Below are 18278 nucleotides of genomic sequence, written 5' to 3'. Positions count from 1 at the left end.
AAAGGCAGAACCTATCTTCCTACATCCCTTCTCTTAATGAAATTTATATATATATATATATATATATATATATATATATATAAATTTTTTCATTGCCAAACCCTGCAACACTTACCTGGAGCATAAAAAACTACAGTCTTGCTTACAGACTGGAATATAATGCCTATTTTGAATTACAGGATCTGTGACAAGGGAATCCTAAGTCTAGGTGTGGGCAGGAAGTTATCAACTGCTGCTTCTGTGGGTCACAAGGCCATTTTGGGAAAGAAGTGAGACCAAAATCGCTATCTGTATTTATCAGGGATGCCCATTCTTTTTGGAGGTGAGAAGGAATGATGCTGATGTCCAGATGACGTGCCATGGGAATCTTACCTGGCTCCACACATGCGGAGTGTTAATCCTTTGTGTTAATCGCTCCTCGTTCCATTTCTGTTTAGACCTAATTTCAAAGTCAACTTTGCCCTGGTACATTCTAAATTCTGTTAAAGGCAAAATACTTACAATGATGCAGTATGAGTTTCAAGTGAGCCTTTCAAGTCCGAAGTGGACCCTAATTACATGCTTTAAGTAAACATAAGCATTTAACTGGACAAGTGCTTCTGTGCATGTGTATGAAGGAGGCAGGGATGGGGCTCATAGAATATCCGTGAAAAACCATGATCAATCCAATGGTGTACCTTTGAAGGGGTGTTCATCTGGAAACTGGGTCAAAAGATGACAAAATACACCAAAAAAGCCCATTTTTAAAAAAGATTTTTTACTGATTTTTAGAGAGAGAGGAAGGGGGAGGGGGAGAGAGAGAGAAACATCGATGTGAAAACGAAAAGACTGACTGGCCACCTTCTGCACGCCACCTACTGGGGATCATGCCAGCAACCTGGGCATGTGCCGTGCCTGAGAATCGGCAAAATTTCAGTGCACGGGATGACACCCAACCAACGAACCACCCTGGCCAGAGCAAAAAAAAAAGACCACTTTAATATATATATATTTTTAATTTTATCTTTATTGTGGAAAGTATTACAGTCCCCCTTTTCCCCCCACTGACCCCCTTCACTCCACCTCCAGGCCTTCCCCACACCATTGTGTCCATGGGTTATGCATTTATGCATATAAGTTAAAAAAGGCCACTTTTAAACAGATTTATAACTTAAAAAGAAAGCCTAAAAATATTCTGAGAGGTATATTGTTTGATAGCAGCCATGAGAACTCCCAGCAGCTGGGTGATTTGTCAGCTGACACGCCAGGTGATGGCATTTCCACGAGCAGCTCTGTCATTCTTCAGTCTTCCTCCCACAGGCCTTAGTCGTTTCCAAATGATGCTTCAGGGAGGATGAGGGGTCTGTGACTCTAGGACTAGAGTCCCCTCAGACAGCAAGGCCCCGACAAACTGAGCACACATCATGCGGTGAGGCCCAATGTTTTGGAGGTTTTTAAGGAGATATTTGAATTTTTTCCCGTCTGGTTTACATTCAGGACGTAGTTGGCCATCTGAGAAATGCGCTTTCTTCTGGATTAGGAAATCTCATCATGGGACTTGAGATACACCGGTTTGGAAAGTTTCCTCAGTTTGTCCTGGCCCCGCAGACCCCGGCCCCGCAGCGGGGCAAGGCCCATCGGAGGCAGATGAACCTGAGGAAGAGGAAGGGTAACATTAAGCAGCAGTCCCCGGCAGCGTGCGCTGACCGAGGATTTGCCGGATACCGTGCTCTCTGCTAAGCGCCAAATCTACACCGAGTCGTTACCTTAACCCTTACAGTCGCCTCGCACGGAACCATGCCCACACTTCCAGATGAGAAAGTGGAGGCCCACAGCTACACATGAAGTGGCGGAGCGGGGTCCGAGCCAGAGCTGCCTGAAGCAGCACTCGGGCCCCATCTGCGTGTTGCCTGCGTGGGGAAAAATGGCCAAGGCCACGCAGGGAAGTGACACTGCAAAGGCGAGGGAAGAGCGTGTGCAGAGACGCGTGCGGGTGGCACACTGGGACCCACCGACATGCCCACCGGAGGGGCTCGTTCTCACAACAGGACACACGGCAACCCTGTAAACAGAGGGAGCAGACATGGCCAGAAGCCACGGGGTAACATACGGAGGCAATAAACAGTACGCCCCGGACGCCGCGCACTTTAAGGGAAGAAAATGTATGTACGTGAGTGTAGAAGAAAAGACTACATGGGTACATTACCAAACTCTTAGGTTGAGCCAATACAATATAAAATTGGTTTTGCAGGTCGGGTAGAAAACGGGCAGTTTCGTAAGGTCAACACAACAGCTACAGGGGTCCCTTCCACAGGGTACGAATTTTTGACAAATTTCACTTTCTACCTTATGCATTCCTTTAAAGTTTGAACTTTATTCTTTTATTAACATCCAACCTGTCATATAGTAAGAAAATCTTTCCATAGAAAGTGAAAGGCTAAAGAGAAAGCTATGCGGGTGTGAGCTGGCTTTCGCTCCCGCACAGGGGAAAGCCCTACGAGCGAAAGCCAGGCGTCGGGCACTTGGGCCGGGCTGGGCGGCTGGGGCCCGCGAGCACGGCTGTCCCCACGTGCCTCCTCCATGGCTCGGGCTTCGGGACAAGCACTCGGTGGAGGGTAGGAGCCCCACGCTAACCAGTCACTTACCGGCCTTGGGTAGGGAATCTGGTAGTGCAGCCCCATCTCGATCCTGGCCGTGCACTCGTCTATGCACTGCTTCACCAGCGCTGCGTCCGTGAGCTGGTGAGAGGGAAACAGGCGTCTCTGATGCTACACAGAATACAGGTGCACGTTTTCTGAAATATTTTCGGTTTGCCATCCAGTAAATTAAATATTGATAATTCAAAAATTCAGAAACAATGTAATATAAAATTTACTGTGGATTAAACTTACAAAATCCCAGTTCCCCTCCCAAGGACAATTACCAGCAGTTTTTTGTCTGTCCTCCCAGCAGTATTCTCTGCATATATCAGCACACATGTATACATGTAGGTTTTTCTTTTTGTGTGTTTTTTAATTTTAAAAAATTTTAATATAGACATTATTGCAGGAGTCCCCTCCACCCCACCCTTTGCCAACCTCCACCCTTCCAGCCTCTCCCCTCCTTGGCCTTTACCAAATTACTGTCCATGACCATGGGGTATGCATATATGTTCTTTAGCTATTTCTCTCACCTTCTTTATCTAGTCACCCCCAACTCCCTCCCCTTGGGCACTGGCCAGTCTGTTCCATGTATTCATGCATCTGGTTCCATTTTGTTTGTCAGCTTATTTTGTACATTAGCTTCCACATATGAGTGCGATCATACAGCACTTGTCTTTCTCTCACTGGCTTATTTCACTTAGCATAATACTCTCCAGGTCCCTCCATGCTGCTGCAAAGGGTACAAGATCCTTCTTCTTTACAGCTGTATAGTACTCCATGGTGTGAATGTCCCACAGCTTTTTTATCCACTCAAGGTTTTTTTCTTACACAAACGATAGCTCACTTTGTTCTGAACTTTGCTTTTTCCACTAATAAATTGAAACTCCTTCTATATTTTTACATATAAAACTGCCCTATTTTTTAAACAGCTGCACCAAATTCCAACATAATTTAACCAATATTCTGATGGACATTTAGGTTATCTCCAATCTTTGCCATTATGAACAAATCTGTTATGAATTCCTCTAAACTTTTTGGGCTTGTATGTAAATATATCTAAAAGATAATTTCCTAGAGAAAGAATTGTGGGTCAAAGGGTATATATTCATGCATCTTTAATTCTCACAGATATTCCCTCTAGATTCAAATACCCTCTAAGACAGCAATCTTCAACCTTTTTCATCTCCTGGCACACATAAACTAATTATTAAAATTCTGCAGCATCCCCAAAAATATATTTTTTGCCAATCTGACAAAAAATAGGTATAATTTTGATTCATTCATACTGATGGCTAATTTTGTTTTATTTGACAATCTTAGGGAAAAGAGGTCAATGCCCCTGACTAAATAGTCAGGTATTGCATGTTTTAAAAATTCTTGCAGCCCTGGCCGGGTGACTCGGTTGGAGTGTCACCCTGTGCACCAAAAGGTTACAGGTTTGATTCCCGGTTAGGGCACAAAACTAGGTTGAGGGCTTCGGGTGGGTATGGGAAGGCACCTGATCGATGTTTCTCTCTCACATCAATGTTTCTCTCTCTCCCTCTCTCTCTAAAAATCAACAAAAATATACCCTCAGGTGAGGATTAAAAAAAAGAATAGATAAAAATTCTTGTGGCACACTAGTTGAAAACTGCTGATCTAAGAGGCTGATTGGCTTAAATTCCCACAAACAGGCAATAAATTATATTCCCACATCACTGAGAGGCCTCCTCACATCCTCCCCACGTTGGTCCGACTTTAAAGTGCCGTCTAGACAAGGGAGGATGATTCACCTCTCTCTCATTTTGAACTGTGAACTGCCTTGCTCATTAGTAAGGGGAAGAAATGGCTTTTGAAATTCCAAAAATGTCAAATCGTGGCAGTTCAGTTGCAAGTAAAAGAATGACATGTTCATTCTGAAAAACAGAAAGCTTGGTGGTGAAGGGGAGAGAGCCTCTTGTTCTGAAGATGCCAAGTGAGTCAACACTCAGCTCCGCTAAGAGTTTGCAAGTGACCTCAAGGCCAGGGCTGGGACTGCATCAGCCCCACATGACACCCACAGGGAAGTCTGGGCTGCATGGCCTGGAAACTCCAAGTGCGTTTCTGTCCTATGGCACCTCTTGGAGCAGAGGGGAGTTCCAGGAATTGTGATGCACAGAAGCCAGCAGAGTCCCTTGGGGCAGAGCTCAGCTTTCTGACCTCTGTGCTTCTCAGAAGCTGTTGCTTTGCTGTCCGCTTTGGGAACATGCCCAGGTTCCTTCCCGCTTGTCTCTTAGATTCAGAGCCATTCATGAGATACCTTTGGGTTATTATCAAGCTCTTACAGCAAGTGAGGTTATAAGAAACTACTTATGTCCGTCTGCAGCGAGGGATGGGGGGAAAAGAAACCCCTGATAAAGCCATGGTTATGGGGGCTGAGGGCTCCTGGGGCTCCAGCTGTCCATCTGAACAAGTCTGGGTTAAAGTTCGCCAAATGCCACCTTTCAGAGGCTGCCTGCATGATTTGGCCATATCTACACACCACCTATAACAACATTAAACTTTTTCTTTAAATGCACTCTCCTAAGCACAGTATTTGTGAAATTACCTGATACTCTATTTTCTTTCTAATTCATAGTAAAACAAGCCCATATGTCAAAACGAAAAGCCCTTGCACCTCTCCCAACACAACAGAATCTCACGTATGTACCGTGACCGGCACATATGCGCCCTCTGGCTCACACCACACTGGGCCAATTCAAGCGGAGGCAAGCGGAGGACTGATTGCTGCCGTACCTGAAAACCCGAGGGGTCCTGGGCAGTCCTCAGGCGAGCGAGCCTACAGGGGTTTACTGGGCACGTACTACTGTGATATCCCCAGCACCAGGCTGGCCCCTGGTGGGTGTGTACTATTAGACAAATTCATGGGAGCACTACTGTACCCAGTTCTGTGTCCCAGAGGGCACACTCACTATGCCAGCTAAAGAGGCTCAGTTCAGAGCTAAGTTACAAAGGGAACCCTGTGCTTCAGTCCTATCCACTTCCCTCAGAATGGGTTTGTACTTGGAAGCTTAGAATAGTTTATGAATTAAGAAAAATAAACTGTGCACCTCCTGTGGGAGTGGCCTGCAACAGGCACAGCACGTGAGGGGCTGCTCCTCCCCCTGGAAGCTTTCGCTGGCCTGGCTCTGGAGTCTTCTGAGGATGCTGAGCCACTTACCGGCTGGACTGGGATCTGAAGCAAATGCGGAGACCCGAGCGGGGCTCCTGCTCCCGGTGGCCGCGCAGGCCAAGCAGGCTGCGCCTCTGGCCCCTGCCTGCCCATGCTCTGCACTGTGGCTGCTCAGTCCTCCCAATTTTAGGACAGAAAAGAAATAAATGAACACAAGAAGCTGCTCTCCTCCATGAAATCTCCAACTGAGGCTACTCACGTTTTTGTTTTTCTGGAACAGCGTCCTGGCTTCATTTAATATGTACTGTTTTTCTCTAATGGTGTCTTCCATCTGTCCTGACGCCGCCTGCCATTTCCTCGCAAGCCTGAAAATTCGGCGGTAGAGGCCAAGAACTTCTTGTCGTGTTGCTGTCGTCATCCTCGGACCCACCAAAGTAGGAGAGAGAAAATTTGCATAAAAATCCAACTTGACAGTAGGCAGCCAGGCAGATGTGCACCTAAAACAAAATCAAACTCTTTAATTAAACTAGAATTGCTCTTTCTCAACCAATCTGTTTGGTGGCACTGCTAGAAAGGCGCTGTGGGAAAACCATCTCTCTCTGCTGACCTTGTGCATCACCACGTGGTTGAGGGTTGCTCAGCCGTGCTACCTGCCACGACAGCCATTCTTACAAACATGCCAAGACCAAAATACACATTTACTCTTCTTTAAACCAGAACGCTTTACCAGAGTATCTTAGGAATGAGGCTTTCAGCATGTGTTCTGGTAAAATTATGTCACTGACCTGAGTGCCCAGGAGAAGGCATATTTTGAATAACTGAATTTAATGCAGGGGATGCAAGCTCAAGTTCCTCCAGGGCCAGCCAGGCAGGGACCTGGCTGGGTGGGGACAGTGGCCAAGTGTACAGGACATGCCCCCTTAAAAGGGGATAGTTGCTACTCAGCCCCAGCCAGCCACTGCCATGTAGAAATGAGGGCCTAGGGATGCCAGATTTCCTGATAGCTTAATAGGTGGTCATCCAGACTTTTAAAATATGAAGTCTCTAAAGAGACACTAACTAATCACTTTTGAAAATGTAAGTACCATGAAGGCCAAACAAATTGTGTCTGCAGGCTCAGTTCTACTCTTAGTTCAGCATAATCTTGTTGAAGATACTTAACATTCTTGGTCTACTGCCTTGTCCACATAAGAACTGTGCAATCAGAATTGAAAATATTTATGATAATTGAAGATCTTGTGGCCCCTCTGGATTTTTACTCCGAAACATCAATATTTTATGTTCAGAGGACTTGGCTAAGACCTGACCTAAATGCATTACCTAAAGCTAACTGTATTTTTAAAAATATGTATCTTTATTGATTTCAAGGAGAGGGAGAGAGAGAGAAACATCAATGATGAGAGAGTCATTGATCGGCTGCCTCCTGCAAGCCCCCCCACTAGGGATCAAGCCCACAACCCAGGCATGTGCCCTGACCCGGAATCAAACCAGGATCTCCTGGATCATAGGTCAATGCTCAACTGCTGAGCCATGCCGGCCGGGTGCTAACTATATTTTTAAAAATTAAATCCCTGTTATATTTTTATTATGAAGTATTTCAGATATACAAAATTATATAGAGAGTAATATAATTAACAGTCACATATTCACAATGAACCATAAAGAATAAACTATATATATAGTTGCAACTCCCACTGTACCTCCAAACCAAATTCCCCTTCTCTCCTAGAAGGAAACACTATCCTGAATTTGTTTCTCACACACATCTTTACATTTAACATTATATAGTATTGCTTAGCAAGTTTAAAAACTGTATATAGTTTGTGAGATTTGTTGATGTTGTTCCATGTGGCTCTGGTTCATATATTCTCACTACTGCAATTCAGTCCACTGTATGAAGTCATCCCGTGTGCACTCTCCTGCTGACGGACATTAGGAATTTCCTTTTTCTTTTACTTAGGCAAAAACTTCATCCTATTTCTTTACTATTAAATTTAAATTCAGGAAAGAGAGAAAAAAAGGTCCACTACTAGAGGAGTCTGATTAGTCAGACTTGGAGAGTGGATCCTGTCCCATCTGTAACAAATGGGAGGCTGAGAAGACAGGAGGGCAGACTGGAAGAGTGAGCAGCACAGCCGGGCCCTGGGACACCTCCTCAGGAGTCCTGGGCTTTCCTCAAACAGGCTCATCAGGATCAGGAAGTAGGCTGCTCAGTGCCCTTTGGGCACATGACCTACCTCTGACCATGAGAGGTGGATGACACATGCTTTAGGGCAGTCATGAATTTATGAGAATTGGAGCAACTAAAGAATGGAGACGGGAGCTGGAAGTGGTGTTTATCCAGAAATTCTAAGTACCTGCAAAGAATTCACCTTACAGAGAATCTTTCAAATGTGACTGTCTGTCCTATTTATCCTGACCCTGTGACTTTTCTTGAGCAATGAGGAATGAACCAAGGCTTAACCATTTGATGAAAAACTTGAAAGCACTAAAATTCAAAAGTTAATAGGACTAAAGTTATATTCAACACCAATTCTGATGTCCATGATGCGTCAGAGAAAATGCTTAAAAAGAATGAATAAAAACTGAGAGAACATCATGCTCTGTGGCCAGTTGTTAATAAAAACCCAGATGAAATGACATTTTTCCCGCTCAAAGGAAAGGGTTTCTGAGTTCTGGCTCTTCCTAAAATCCCATGGTTTCACAGAAAATCTCTGAGTCAGTTCCTGTGAGAGGCAGGGCCTCTGAACTCACTTCTTTCAAAGACCGCCTCACTTCCCTGTCGCTACCACGGGGACGGCCCTGACTGCAGACACTGGAGGAAAGCGAAGGTCTGGCACATTAGAACAGCAGCGATCTTCTGCTAAGTGTGGCTTTAGTTAGTTTCCTTCTCTCTAAGAACCTCAGCTCCAAACTGTAACTGATCATACACCAGAATCTGTAATCAGGGAACTCAAGGTAACAAGCAGAACTAACAACTGGTACTTAATAGGCCTATTTTCAGAACACTTTAATTAATGTTTAAGTATTTGGAAAACTAATCCTGAAAGGGAGATAAGTGATATCTCCCTCTCCAACATCAGCTGATCCAGAAAACCTAAATCTGTTACTGGACTAAAGGGGTTCATTCATCTACATGCATTGAAGCCCAATCAAATGGGAACAGGAGTTGCAGCAAGAAAGTAGAGGTTTATTAGTGAGGAAATGGTGCCAAGCCTGTGATCACATGTAAACTGATGCTAAAAGACCTGGCTTCCCGATGGCTTCCCGGGGATGGGTTATATGGGGAAAAATCATTAATCACGGTGGCTAAAGGAGTTGGGGCCGGGGTAGGGAGTACTTGATCATTGCACCAGGTCCCGATGTCAGCCATGGCATCATTCTGCAGGTTTCATGAGAGTGTGGTCCCTAGGGTCCTTCTGCTTTCATGGGCCTGGGGCTGAAAACATCTGCAGTCAGGTGTTATCTATAGCTTGACCGATATTCTGTATTCAACAGACCAGGCTTTTTTCTTCAGACTGTTTGATACCAGACAGTCCTAAGGGCTTAACGAGCACGGAAAGGAATGGATAAACAGGACTGTGTTAAAGAAATGGAGTTTCTGGGCGGCTCAGTTGGTTGGAGTGTCATCTCAAACACCAAAAAGGTTGTGGGCTCACTTCCCAGTTAGGGCACATACCTAGATTGCGGGTTCGATCCCTAGTAGGGGCGCGCATGGGAGGTAACCAATCAGTATTTCTCTCTCACGTCGATGTTCCTCTTCCTCCCTCCCTCTCTCTCTCAAATCAATAAAAAACATATCCTCAGGTGAGGACGGAAAAAAAGAAACAGAGTTTCTGTGTGGTTACAAATTGTGAAGATTTCCAGAGAGAAGGGTCTAAAGAGGTTTGCCTGTGGGGTCCTATTTATAAGTCTGGCCTACCACTTCCTTCTAACTCTTGTGCGAAAAGGCAAGAAAAAAATGCTTCTTTTGTCCTTTCCTTATTAGAATCTTTTCAGTTTTTTGAGGAAATCTTACCTTAGGGGTACGTACCTATCTGTTATCTCTTCCTAGAAGGCTCTCCTCTGACCCCCCTCCATGTACCTGACCAACCCCTAATCACCCCTCAGTTCTCAGTGAAAACATGGATGTCTCCGATGACCCTTCTCCCCTCCCCCGTCTGCCTCATCATATACCCCAAGGCAGGTCTCTCTGTTAAACAGGGCCTTTGCCCCTTGTATTTCTTCTTTGTAGTACTGATCACTCAAGAAATGGTCTGTTAATGCCTGTCTTCCCCCACAGACTCTAACCTTTATGGGGACGGTAACCACATCCATCTTATTTACTGCTGAATTCTGAGCACTCAGCAAGGTGCATAATCGGTAGTCAACAAATGTCTGTTGAATAAATGAAAATCTCATGTCACGGAAAGCTTGCGATTTTAGAAACAAAATCAGCCATATATAAAAAAATTTAAAAAGTTCTTTTTCTTTTGGGTTAGATTTGTCTCTGCTCCTAGGAAGCAATTTGTTTAGTGCCTTTTCCCTAGGAGTCTTCCTTCCTATGGATTTAATGGCTTGAAACCAACATTTACTCCTCAAACCACTGATGACCTCTCATTACTTACGCAGAACCAAGGTAGCCCTTTTCCTTCCTCGCTAGCTTCAGGGGTTGATCTGATGTTATGGGGGTCTGCTAGGATTTTCCAAGTGACATTAGAAACATGAAGTTGTTTAGAGGACCACAACTGAACTGCAGTATCAACTGCCTGTAAGTCTATTCTTACAGAATTTTTACAGTAAAAATATTTAAACTTTCAATCAGAGATTGACACTTCTTTAACCTCTGCTTCTTTTCACCTCCTTAACCCCACAATCCCAGAATGAGAAAAGATAAGAGATATAAAGTATGAATGGAAGAAAATGACTGGAAAGGGGCCTATTTTCTTAAAATCGTACCCCATGTATACAGTCCCAAGCTAAAATCGTTACTAAGCACCTACTGTGTGCAGCTTGTGCCAGAAAGAACAGGCTGACAAGGCTTGCCGCTAGTGCATCTGGCCTCTGGTCATAGTCAGGAGAAGTTTCCTGTACAGCAGGTGTCCCAAAGATTGCTTGGGGAGGTGATTTTTTGATGCACAATACAAATATTTTTTACTGTGATTCTTTTAATGTGTTTTAATAGCCCACCAAACCATGATTTAAAATAATTTCAATTTTGTAGTGAGACAGCTTCCTTTAAACAAATGTATTACAAAATATTTTAAGCTAGTTTAATATATAGGTAAGTAATAGTAAAAATTGTAAGTGGACTCTGAAAAAGAAGAATTTGGGAGCTGCTGCTCTAAGATACCTGCTGTGTCAAGCCTAGGTGTTCACCCTGGCTGAGCCATCCACTTAGAATGCCTATTGTCTCTAGCCATCCCACCCACCCCACCCCACCCAGCACACACCTACTCATAGTACTCTCAGGTTTTTTGGAGCACCCTTTCACAGACTGCAGGAACGCCCTTTATCCAGCACATCTAGGCACTGGGCGTGTCCAGATCTAGTTTTACAGGAGGCCTAGAGGAGATTTGCCACTTCGCCCTTTCCCCCACCTTTGGAAAGACCTTACAGCATGAATATTGGGAATTTAAGAGCAGAGATGAAAATTCCCTTTCTCCTGATGAAATTTATAGAAGCATGACTCTGGTCTCAAGAATGTCAAAATTCCACACTTTTAACTCTCACGAGGCTTTGCCTTCTACTGAAGAGAAAGTGCTGCAGTACAAACACGGGACAGTAAAGGCAAGTTCCAGAAGTACTTGCCTTCAAGCCCCAGGTGGAAGGAAAAAGGTCTTTCCATTCTTTCAAGATCTGCCCCTCGTGGATTTTTTTTCTCATCATGACTAATGTAGTCAAATTTCTCTCCCAAGTACTTTATGATTTTGAGGGGTGGGCAGAAGATGGAGATTGTGAAATCTATCCAAACAAAATCAGTCTTATGTGCTCACTGTGCACCAGTGGTGGCTAGTCCCGGGTCCTGCGGCCCTAAGTCCTTAGATCTGGGACTTTTTGCCAAATGAAGGTCCCAACTCTTTCTACTTCTATGCCTAGCTGCTGATTCTCACCCTTTGGCCCCTGTCACTTTTAATGGGTGCCTTGTTCACGCTGAGACTGGGTCAGCGTCCCTGCCGTGCCTGCCTCTGGCATCTCCACACGCTCCCCATCATAGCGTTCATCCTAGTCCACTGTAATTTTCTTTCTTCCTCTACTGTGTGTTTTGTAGGGGGAGAGGGAAGAGGCCTGGGACTGTTTCATTCGTTACACTCCTAGGCCATGCACATAGTTGGCGCTTAAAGTAGGGGGTGGGGCAAAAGTAGATTTACAGATGTTGTTATGGAAAAGAATACAGTAATTAATAAATAATAACACATGAACAAACTGCTTCATCTACTCACAACGGTAAACCTACTTTTGCCACACCCTGTATGAGTGTCAGAAGAATAAACGGCACACACGGAACAGTGACCCCTGCTGCCCATTCTCACCTTCCGGTACACGGCCCAGGCTTTCCAGCGGAAGGCCCTGAGCATTTAAAGTGCTAATTAACTCTCACAATGATGTTTGAGGGCGGTGCTACGGGTGTCAGGACAGAGGACTGAAGACTCAGTGTAGTTGTGAGGGAGGCCTCATCAGTTCCACCCATGACAGAAGATACACGGCTAGAAGGGAAACCTCCCTCTTCTGCTCATCTGAGGCCAGTTAGGGTTCACTGAAGCTCAGAACCAAACATATAGGAAAATGGCGTTGTGATAATTTTTGTTTTTTGAAAAACAATCCCTTTGGGGAATAGGGCTCACTGACCCAAGAGATCAGGAGTCTAAAGTAACCCAGACATTTTCACTTTAAGTTTTGTCTCTGGTGAATCTCTGGGGAACTGAAATGCTCTTTTAATGCCAAAGCAAACTGGCCCTGATAGCAGAACAGAGAATGGCTGCCTGTTTCAGACAGTTTTTCCATATATGTATGGACAAGGAGATATAACACAAACAACGAACTAATGGGCTCTGCAGTGGTAGAACCTGGGTTTGAATCCTGACTTCACTACACTGGGCAGGTCTTCCAGAGCCTCAATTAAACTGTAAAATGGGGCAACAAGCGAAACTTCTTAAGAGTTGTAAGAATCATTCATTAGATAATCCATGCAAATCGCCTAGCACAGAGAGTTAACAAAGGCAAATGTTACCTGAACAAGAGGAAACGAGGGTCTCTTTCATCTATGTTAACTTTTGTCTGTAGAGGGGGGAAAAGAAATGGGTAGACTGTAGGCAGATGTATTGCTCTGTGGTAGTAATGGACTTTCCTAAAGCTGTTTCCCTGGACCATTAATAACCCTGCACAGTAAAGGGTTACTGTTCTTCAGTGTGAGCAAACAACCCAGCTGGAGGCACTGCAGACCACAGAGCATACTTCTCACTGAAAATATAATGCAGATACCAACACCCAAGGCATGATCGGGCTTCCCTTCCTATTTTCTTCCTTCATCTCTTACTCCTTGCTTGTCCTTCAGTGCACTTTTTCCTAGATCCCCTACACTCCCTATGTTCTGGCACACACCCGTATCCTATACAGTCTCATCCTTGCTCAAGTCCAATAACCTTAGAGCTAAACTGTGCCCCTCACTCCTGTCCTTCCTCCCCTCCATCAATCAGCCAACGCACACACCCCATGGACTTGCTTCCTGTCCTGGGTTCAGTTCTGAGTTACTAGAACCCAAAAAGGGAAGTGTATTGCCACACAGTTCTGCAAATCTCAGGATATGCCTGTGGGGCATACGTCATCACACCACACTGACTTTCTGAACAGTATCTTTTTACACAGAAAGTGACAATATAGTGTGTCAGACAGGGGGCGGGGAATAGAGAGGGCACATCATGATTAAATTTTACCTAAAGAAAAAGGAATTTATATGGGAAATCTTCAAAACATAGGGAAAAATCAAAACTACTGATGTCTGAAAGACTTCAACTTTCCCAAACAAGATGTTATGGGTTAAGTACACTCATTCTAAATATACCCGCACAGGGAACACACAAGACTGCACTGGTAAGGGGACTCTAATCAGGCTACTGTAACTGGGACATTTACAGCTGTTATTCCCCTTGGGGACAGCAATTCTAAATGAAAACCAACTTTCTGCCATTAAGTCAAAAGAAATGGAAGTATCTGGTTCCTTATCTGCATACTTTGGGATGAAGATAAGGTAAGGGGTTGGGAACCAGTTACCACAAGTAGGAGTCGGTGCTAGAGGCGCACACGTGTGTGTGCATACTGGAAATAAATGAAAACTAGGTCTGTGCTAAAGATCAACCAGAGCCATTCATTCACAGCTACCCAGGATTTCAACCCATCATAGGAATTAGGAAGTCAAAGAAGACAAAACACTTAAACTAACATTTAGATCCCTCCTTTCTGATTATTCCTAAGGAACTGGCTTAGGAAACTGACAAGAGGACTTTGGTTGTAACATTAGATATAGCTGGAGTTTTCTAGCACCTGACGCATGATCCAGCCATCTGATGAATAACATCACTGTGTGCAGGGGTCCTTGCCTTTCACAGTAGTTTCCAAGTACTCTCCAACTATCAAATAAATAACCATCGAAGAAGCAGCTTTGCTCATCTACAGAGGCATGGAGTTCTTTACTACACAAAGTCCCTTTGAGAGTAGGAACAATGATTATCCATTTCCACCTGTGTGAAATGATTAGCATGCACAGTACCTTCAAGCTCCATCTTCAGTGATGGAAATATTCCACTGGCCACATGAAGCTACTGGGCACTTGAAATATGGTTAGTGCACTGGAGGAACTGAGTTTTAAATTTTATTTTTCTTAAATTTAAATAGCTACATATAGCTAGTGGCTATATATGGAAAGTACAGCTCTAGACCAAGAACCACAAATCCAGTGCCCACAGGGGTCAGGTAGGTAGTGGAGGGGAGAGATTTTAGACAGCCTTGAGCACTGAGCCACATACAAAGAGGGAAGCAGCTCCTTGGCTCCAGGTTACTGCTGCTGTGTAGAAACCTCGGCCTGGTGTACCCAGATTGTCTCATTTTTCAAATGAAGCTGAAAATCCACATTTTGATGCCCAGGTTTTATTTATTTTTTAAAAATTTTTATGAGTTTATTTGAGCCAAACTGACGACATGTTCGGGAGCAAGACCTCAAATGCTCTGGATGCCCAATTTTTAAATGTTGGCAAGTAAATTTAAAAAATAATTTAAATCATTTTGTGGGCTGAAAAATATGTTTGCAGGCAATATCTGTCTTGCCAGTTTGCAACCTCTATCTAGGGCAACCTCTTCTGCTCAAAGAAAAGAACCTCATCCAAGGCCACTCTGCGGGCCATCTCAGGTTTTCTTCCTTGGATGTCAGCAGCAGATCCAAGACTGGAACCCAGGCCTTCTGATTCTTCTTCTGATACTCTTTCTCGATTTTATGAGATTGACCACATCTAGATTGTGGTGGCAGTGGCGGCAGCAGCAGGGACAAAAGCCCCTTTGTCAAAAGCTGTTGAATGAGACAGGCAAGCCATGACAGGTGGAATAGGAAGACTGAGATAGCTAGCTGAACAAACTGACAGCAATTTACAGCAGATTACAGAAGGTCACTTCCCTAGAAATAACATGGAGGCCTTAGTTATATTTCAGCTCCAGGCCCAGAAAAGCAGCAAAACCAGGTTGGTGACACCAGAACCAGCTGCAATGAATAAGGACCCCCTGCCCCGGCACTAACCAATCAGTGGAGGCCACTGCCCTGGAGGAGCACACCTAGAAAACCGATGAATATTGTGCTAAAACCCTCCCCTGAGACTTCCTCTAAAATTCCCACCTACAAGAGAGAAATAAAAGCCTCAAGACAAAGGACCAGAGCGTGATCTCCCTCTGGGGAGCACCTGTCCTCCCCCCTCCCTCCCCATTCCCTTTTCCCTTTTCTTCCCCTACAGGCACGCAACTCCTAAACCCTACTAAACTCTACAGGACCCCACCAGACTTGCAGCCAGGGCAGCAATGGGCAGTGGCAGCGCATTGCAGGCTAGTCTCCGGATCCTGACCCCAAGGCCTCCTTTTCTCTGGCTTCCCAGAGAGCCAGGGCAGCCCAGCCTAGGCTCTCCTGTTGTTTCTTCTATGCTAAGCCCTTTCTTGTTTTACTGTCCCCAGCTTTAGTAAATGTTCCTGCCCAGTCATCTGGACTCCTGTTGTGAAATTTTTCCTGCACGAAGTCAAGAGCCCGCACACTACCTGCTGGCCCTAGGCAGACCCACCAAGGGCCAGGTCCCCTTTCCGGTAACACTGAAGTCCATGACTGGTACCTTATGAACACTGTTCCTACATAGCTATAACCACATGTTGAACCCTATGGATAAGGCTCTCCAATAGGAGCCATCAGGACACACAGAAATAGTCTGTGGGGGAGACAGACATATAAACAACAAGCAAAGTCAGGCTTGCTATAATGGACACAAATCACATGGACGCGAGTCCAAAAGCACTGCTGCCAGGGGAGGGAGGGAAAAGACTGAGCCAGGCCTAAGGGATGAGTAGAAGCTGGTTAGTGGGTGGATGAGTCTCACTGACTATGAGGGTGTGGTCCATTATTCCAGGATATTAAGGGGGCCTCCTTTTATCTTTGAGGACTTGTCTGTGTCAAGAGTTTCCTTTTCAGGCTTCTCCTCTGGGTGAAGAGCCCTAGGAGTTTAGGGGCCTAGGTGATCCAGAAATAAATCCTTACCTATATTTATTATCTCTATGGCTCTTCCCCTGACTTGCAAATCCAGCTTCCCAACATCTGGTAAATACTGACCAAACCTAGTATGTTCACAGAACTCCCAGTATGTCCATCCACGGTTTTCCCTTAGGGGCCATCCTTGGCTGCTCCCTCTCCCGTATGCTTCCCAAACACACCTGGGGCGAGCTCTCCCCCCAGGAGCACACAGGGGCCTTCCCCCTGCCCCTGTTCCAAGTCTCCCCCAACTCTCACCCCACAAGAGGGGTACCCTTGCCATTCTCTCTGGGAAGCTCCAAGGGCCCTTCTTTTGCCTCTGTAACTTTTTTTTTTTTTAATATACCTTTAATGATTTCAGAGAGAGGAAAGGAGACGGAAAGAGAGAGATAGAAACATCAATGATGAGAGTCATTGATCCGCTGCCTCCTGCACGCCCCCCACTGGGGATGGAGCCCGCAGCCCGGGCATGTGCCCTGACCGGGAATCGAACCCCCATCGCCTGGATCTTAGGTCGACGCTCAACCGCTGAGCCACGCCCGGCCGGGCTGCCTCTGTAACTTTTTAAATAAATGTTCTCTTATTAAAACGCACACACGACAAAACAAAAGGCACCCTGAATTTAATTCTCTCCATTTCCACTGCAAAGAACAACGCAGCCTTCACCTCTCCCTTGGCTACTGCAGCAGCCTCCTAACAGGTCTGACAACTTCCATCCCGCTCTATGCGGCAGCCACGAGATTTCTTTTTTTAAAATGTAAGTCAGATCATGTCACTTCCCTTCCTAAACCGTGCGGCACGCGGCACGCAGACCCTCGCGGCGGGCTCAGGGCTGCGCCCAGGCCCCGCCACCGGCCGTCTCGGGCCGCTCGGGCCCACGTCCTTCCCGTTCCAGCTCCCGGCCCCGCGCTTCCTGCCTCGGACCCTTCGGCTTTTCCTCTCCCCTGGAAAGCTCTTTAGCCAGTGCCCTCTTTTCTGGGGTCCCCGCAATACCCGGCCTCCCCGGAACATCTCACCCGACTTAGAGCGGCGCTCCCCTATCTCGTTACCGCCTTCGGGGGCGTTTCCCACTGGCTGGCATCTTCCTTACTGATCTACTTCTTAACTTTCTCCTGGACTCGAATAGAGGGTCGCGGAGCAAAGCCTCCTTCCGGGGACCGAGGGGATTACGACGCCGGGTCACTATCCTAGGAAGTCCCGTATCCCGAACGGGGCTTCGTTTGGGTCAACTTTCCCAGGCTAGACGATCGCGCCCCGGGACTGACCCTACTAATCTCCCATTTACACTCGGGGACCCAAAGGGTTCAGGATGGCCCCCCGAGGGCTGCAGACCGGCGTCCCAGCGTGCCCAGGCCAGGCCTCCCCTTCCCGGCCCTCGGGCCGCCGGCCTGAGCGGGTTCCCGAGGCCAGAGGCGCGACCTGGAGCCGCCCTCGCAAGCTGGGGTCACACAGGCGCGTCTCCTAGCAACGCCGCACCCCTCACCCCCACCCCACCCCTGCCCCAGGGGCGCCAACCCCGGCCCGCAGTCTCCGCGCCAGGAGCCCGCGCCTCGGTCCCGGCACTCACTCCGCGTCAGTCCTGCCTTCCCCACCCACGGAAGCGCCGCGGCGCCCAGCCCGCTGCGAGGCGGCGACGCCGGGAGCCCCGCGGAGCCCGGGCCGGCGGAATCGGGCAGGTCCAGTGGGCCGGCCGGGCCGAACCACGCGCGGACGTCTGTGGGAGAACTGCCCCGGGCCTGGGGTGGTCTCGAGCCTCGCTTAAACCTCAGACCCTAGC

General features: G+C 46.4%; 1 protein-coding gene across 2 annotated transcripts; it reads right to left on the bottom strand.

The window, feature by feature from the left end:
- Nucleotides 1-986: 986 nt before the first annotated feature.
- LYRM1 (LYR motif containing 1) lies at nt 987-18223 on the bottom strand. Of its 2 annotated transcripts, none has more exons than XM_087815822.1 (4): nt 18069-18223; nt 6011-6248; nt 2625-2717; nt 987-1632 (listed from the first exon to the last, which is right to left on the bottom strand). In XM_087815822.1, exons 2-4 carry the CDS (start codon nt 6167-6169, stop codon nt 1516-1518), a joined length of 369 nt encoding a protein of 122 aa, XP_087671948.1. In that variant the 5' UTR covers nt 6170-6248; nt 18069-18223; the 3' UTR covers nt 987-1515. The 2 variants fall into 2 exon arrangements, with proteins under 2 accessions (XP_087671948.1, XP_016078219.1); XM_016222733.2 differs by lacking the exon at nt 18069-18223 and adding an exon at nt 17518-17617.
- Nucleotides 18224-18278: the final 55 nt, after the last annotated feature.

This window comes from Miniopterus natalensis, chromosome 3 (assembly GCF_054644295.1).
Source record: "Miniopterus natalensis isolate mMinNat1 chromosome 3, mMinNat1.hap1, whole genome shotgun sequence".
Taxonomy (NCBI): Eukaryota; Metazoa; Chordata; class Mammalia; order Chiroptera; family Miniopteridae; genus Miniopterus; species Miniopterus natalensis.
This window is presented reverse-complemented; position numbering and strand designations above follow the sequence as displayed.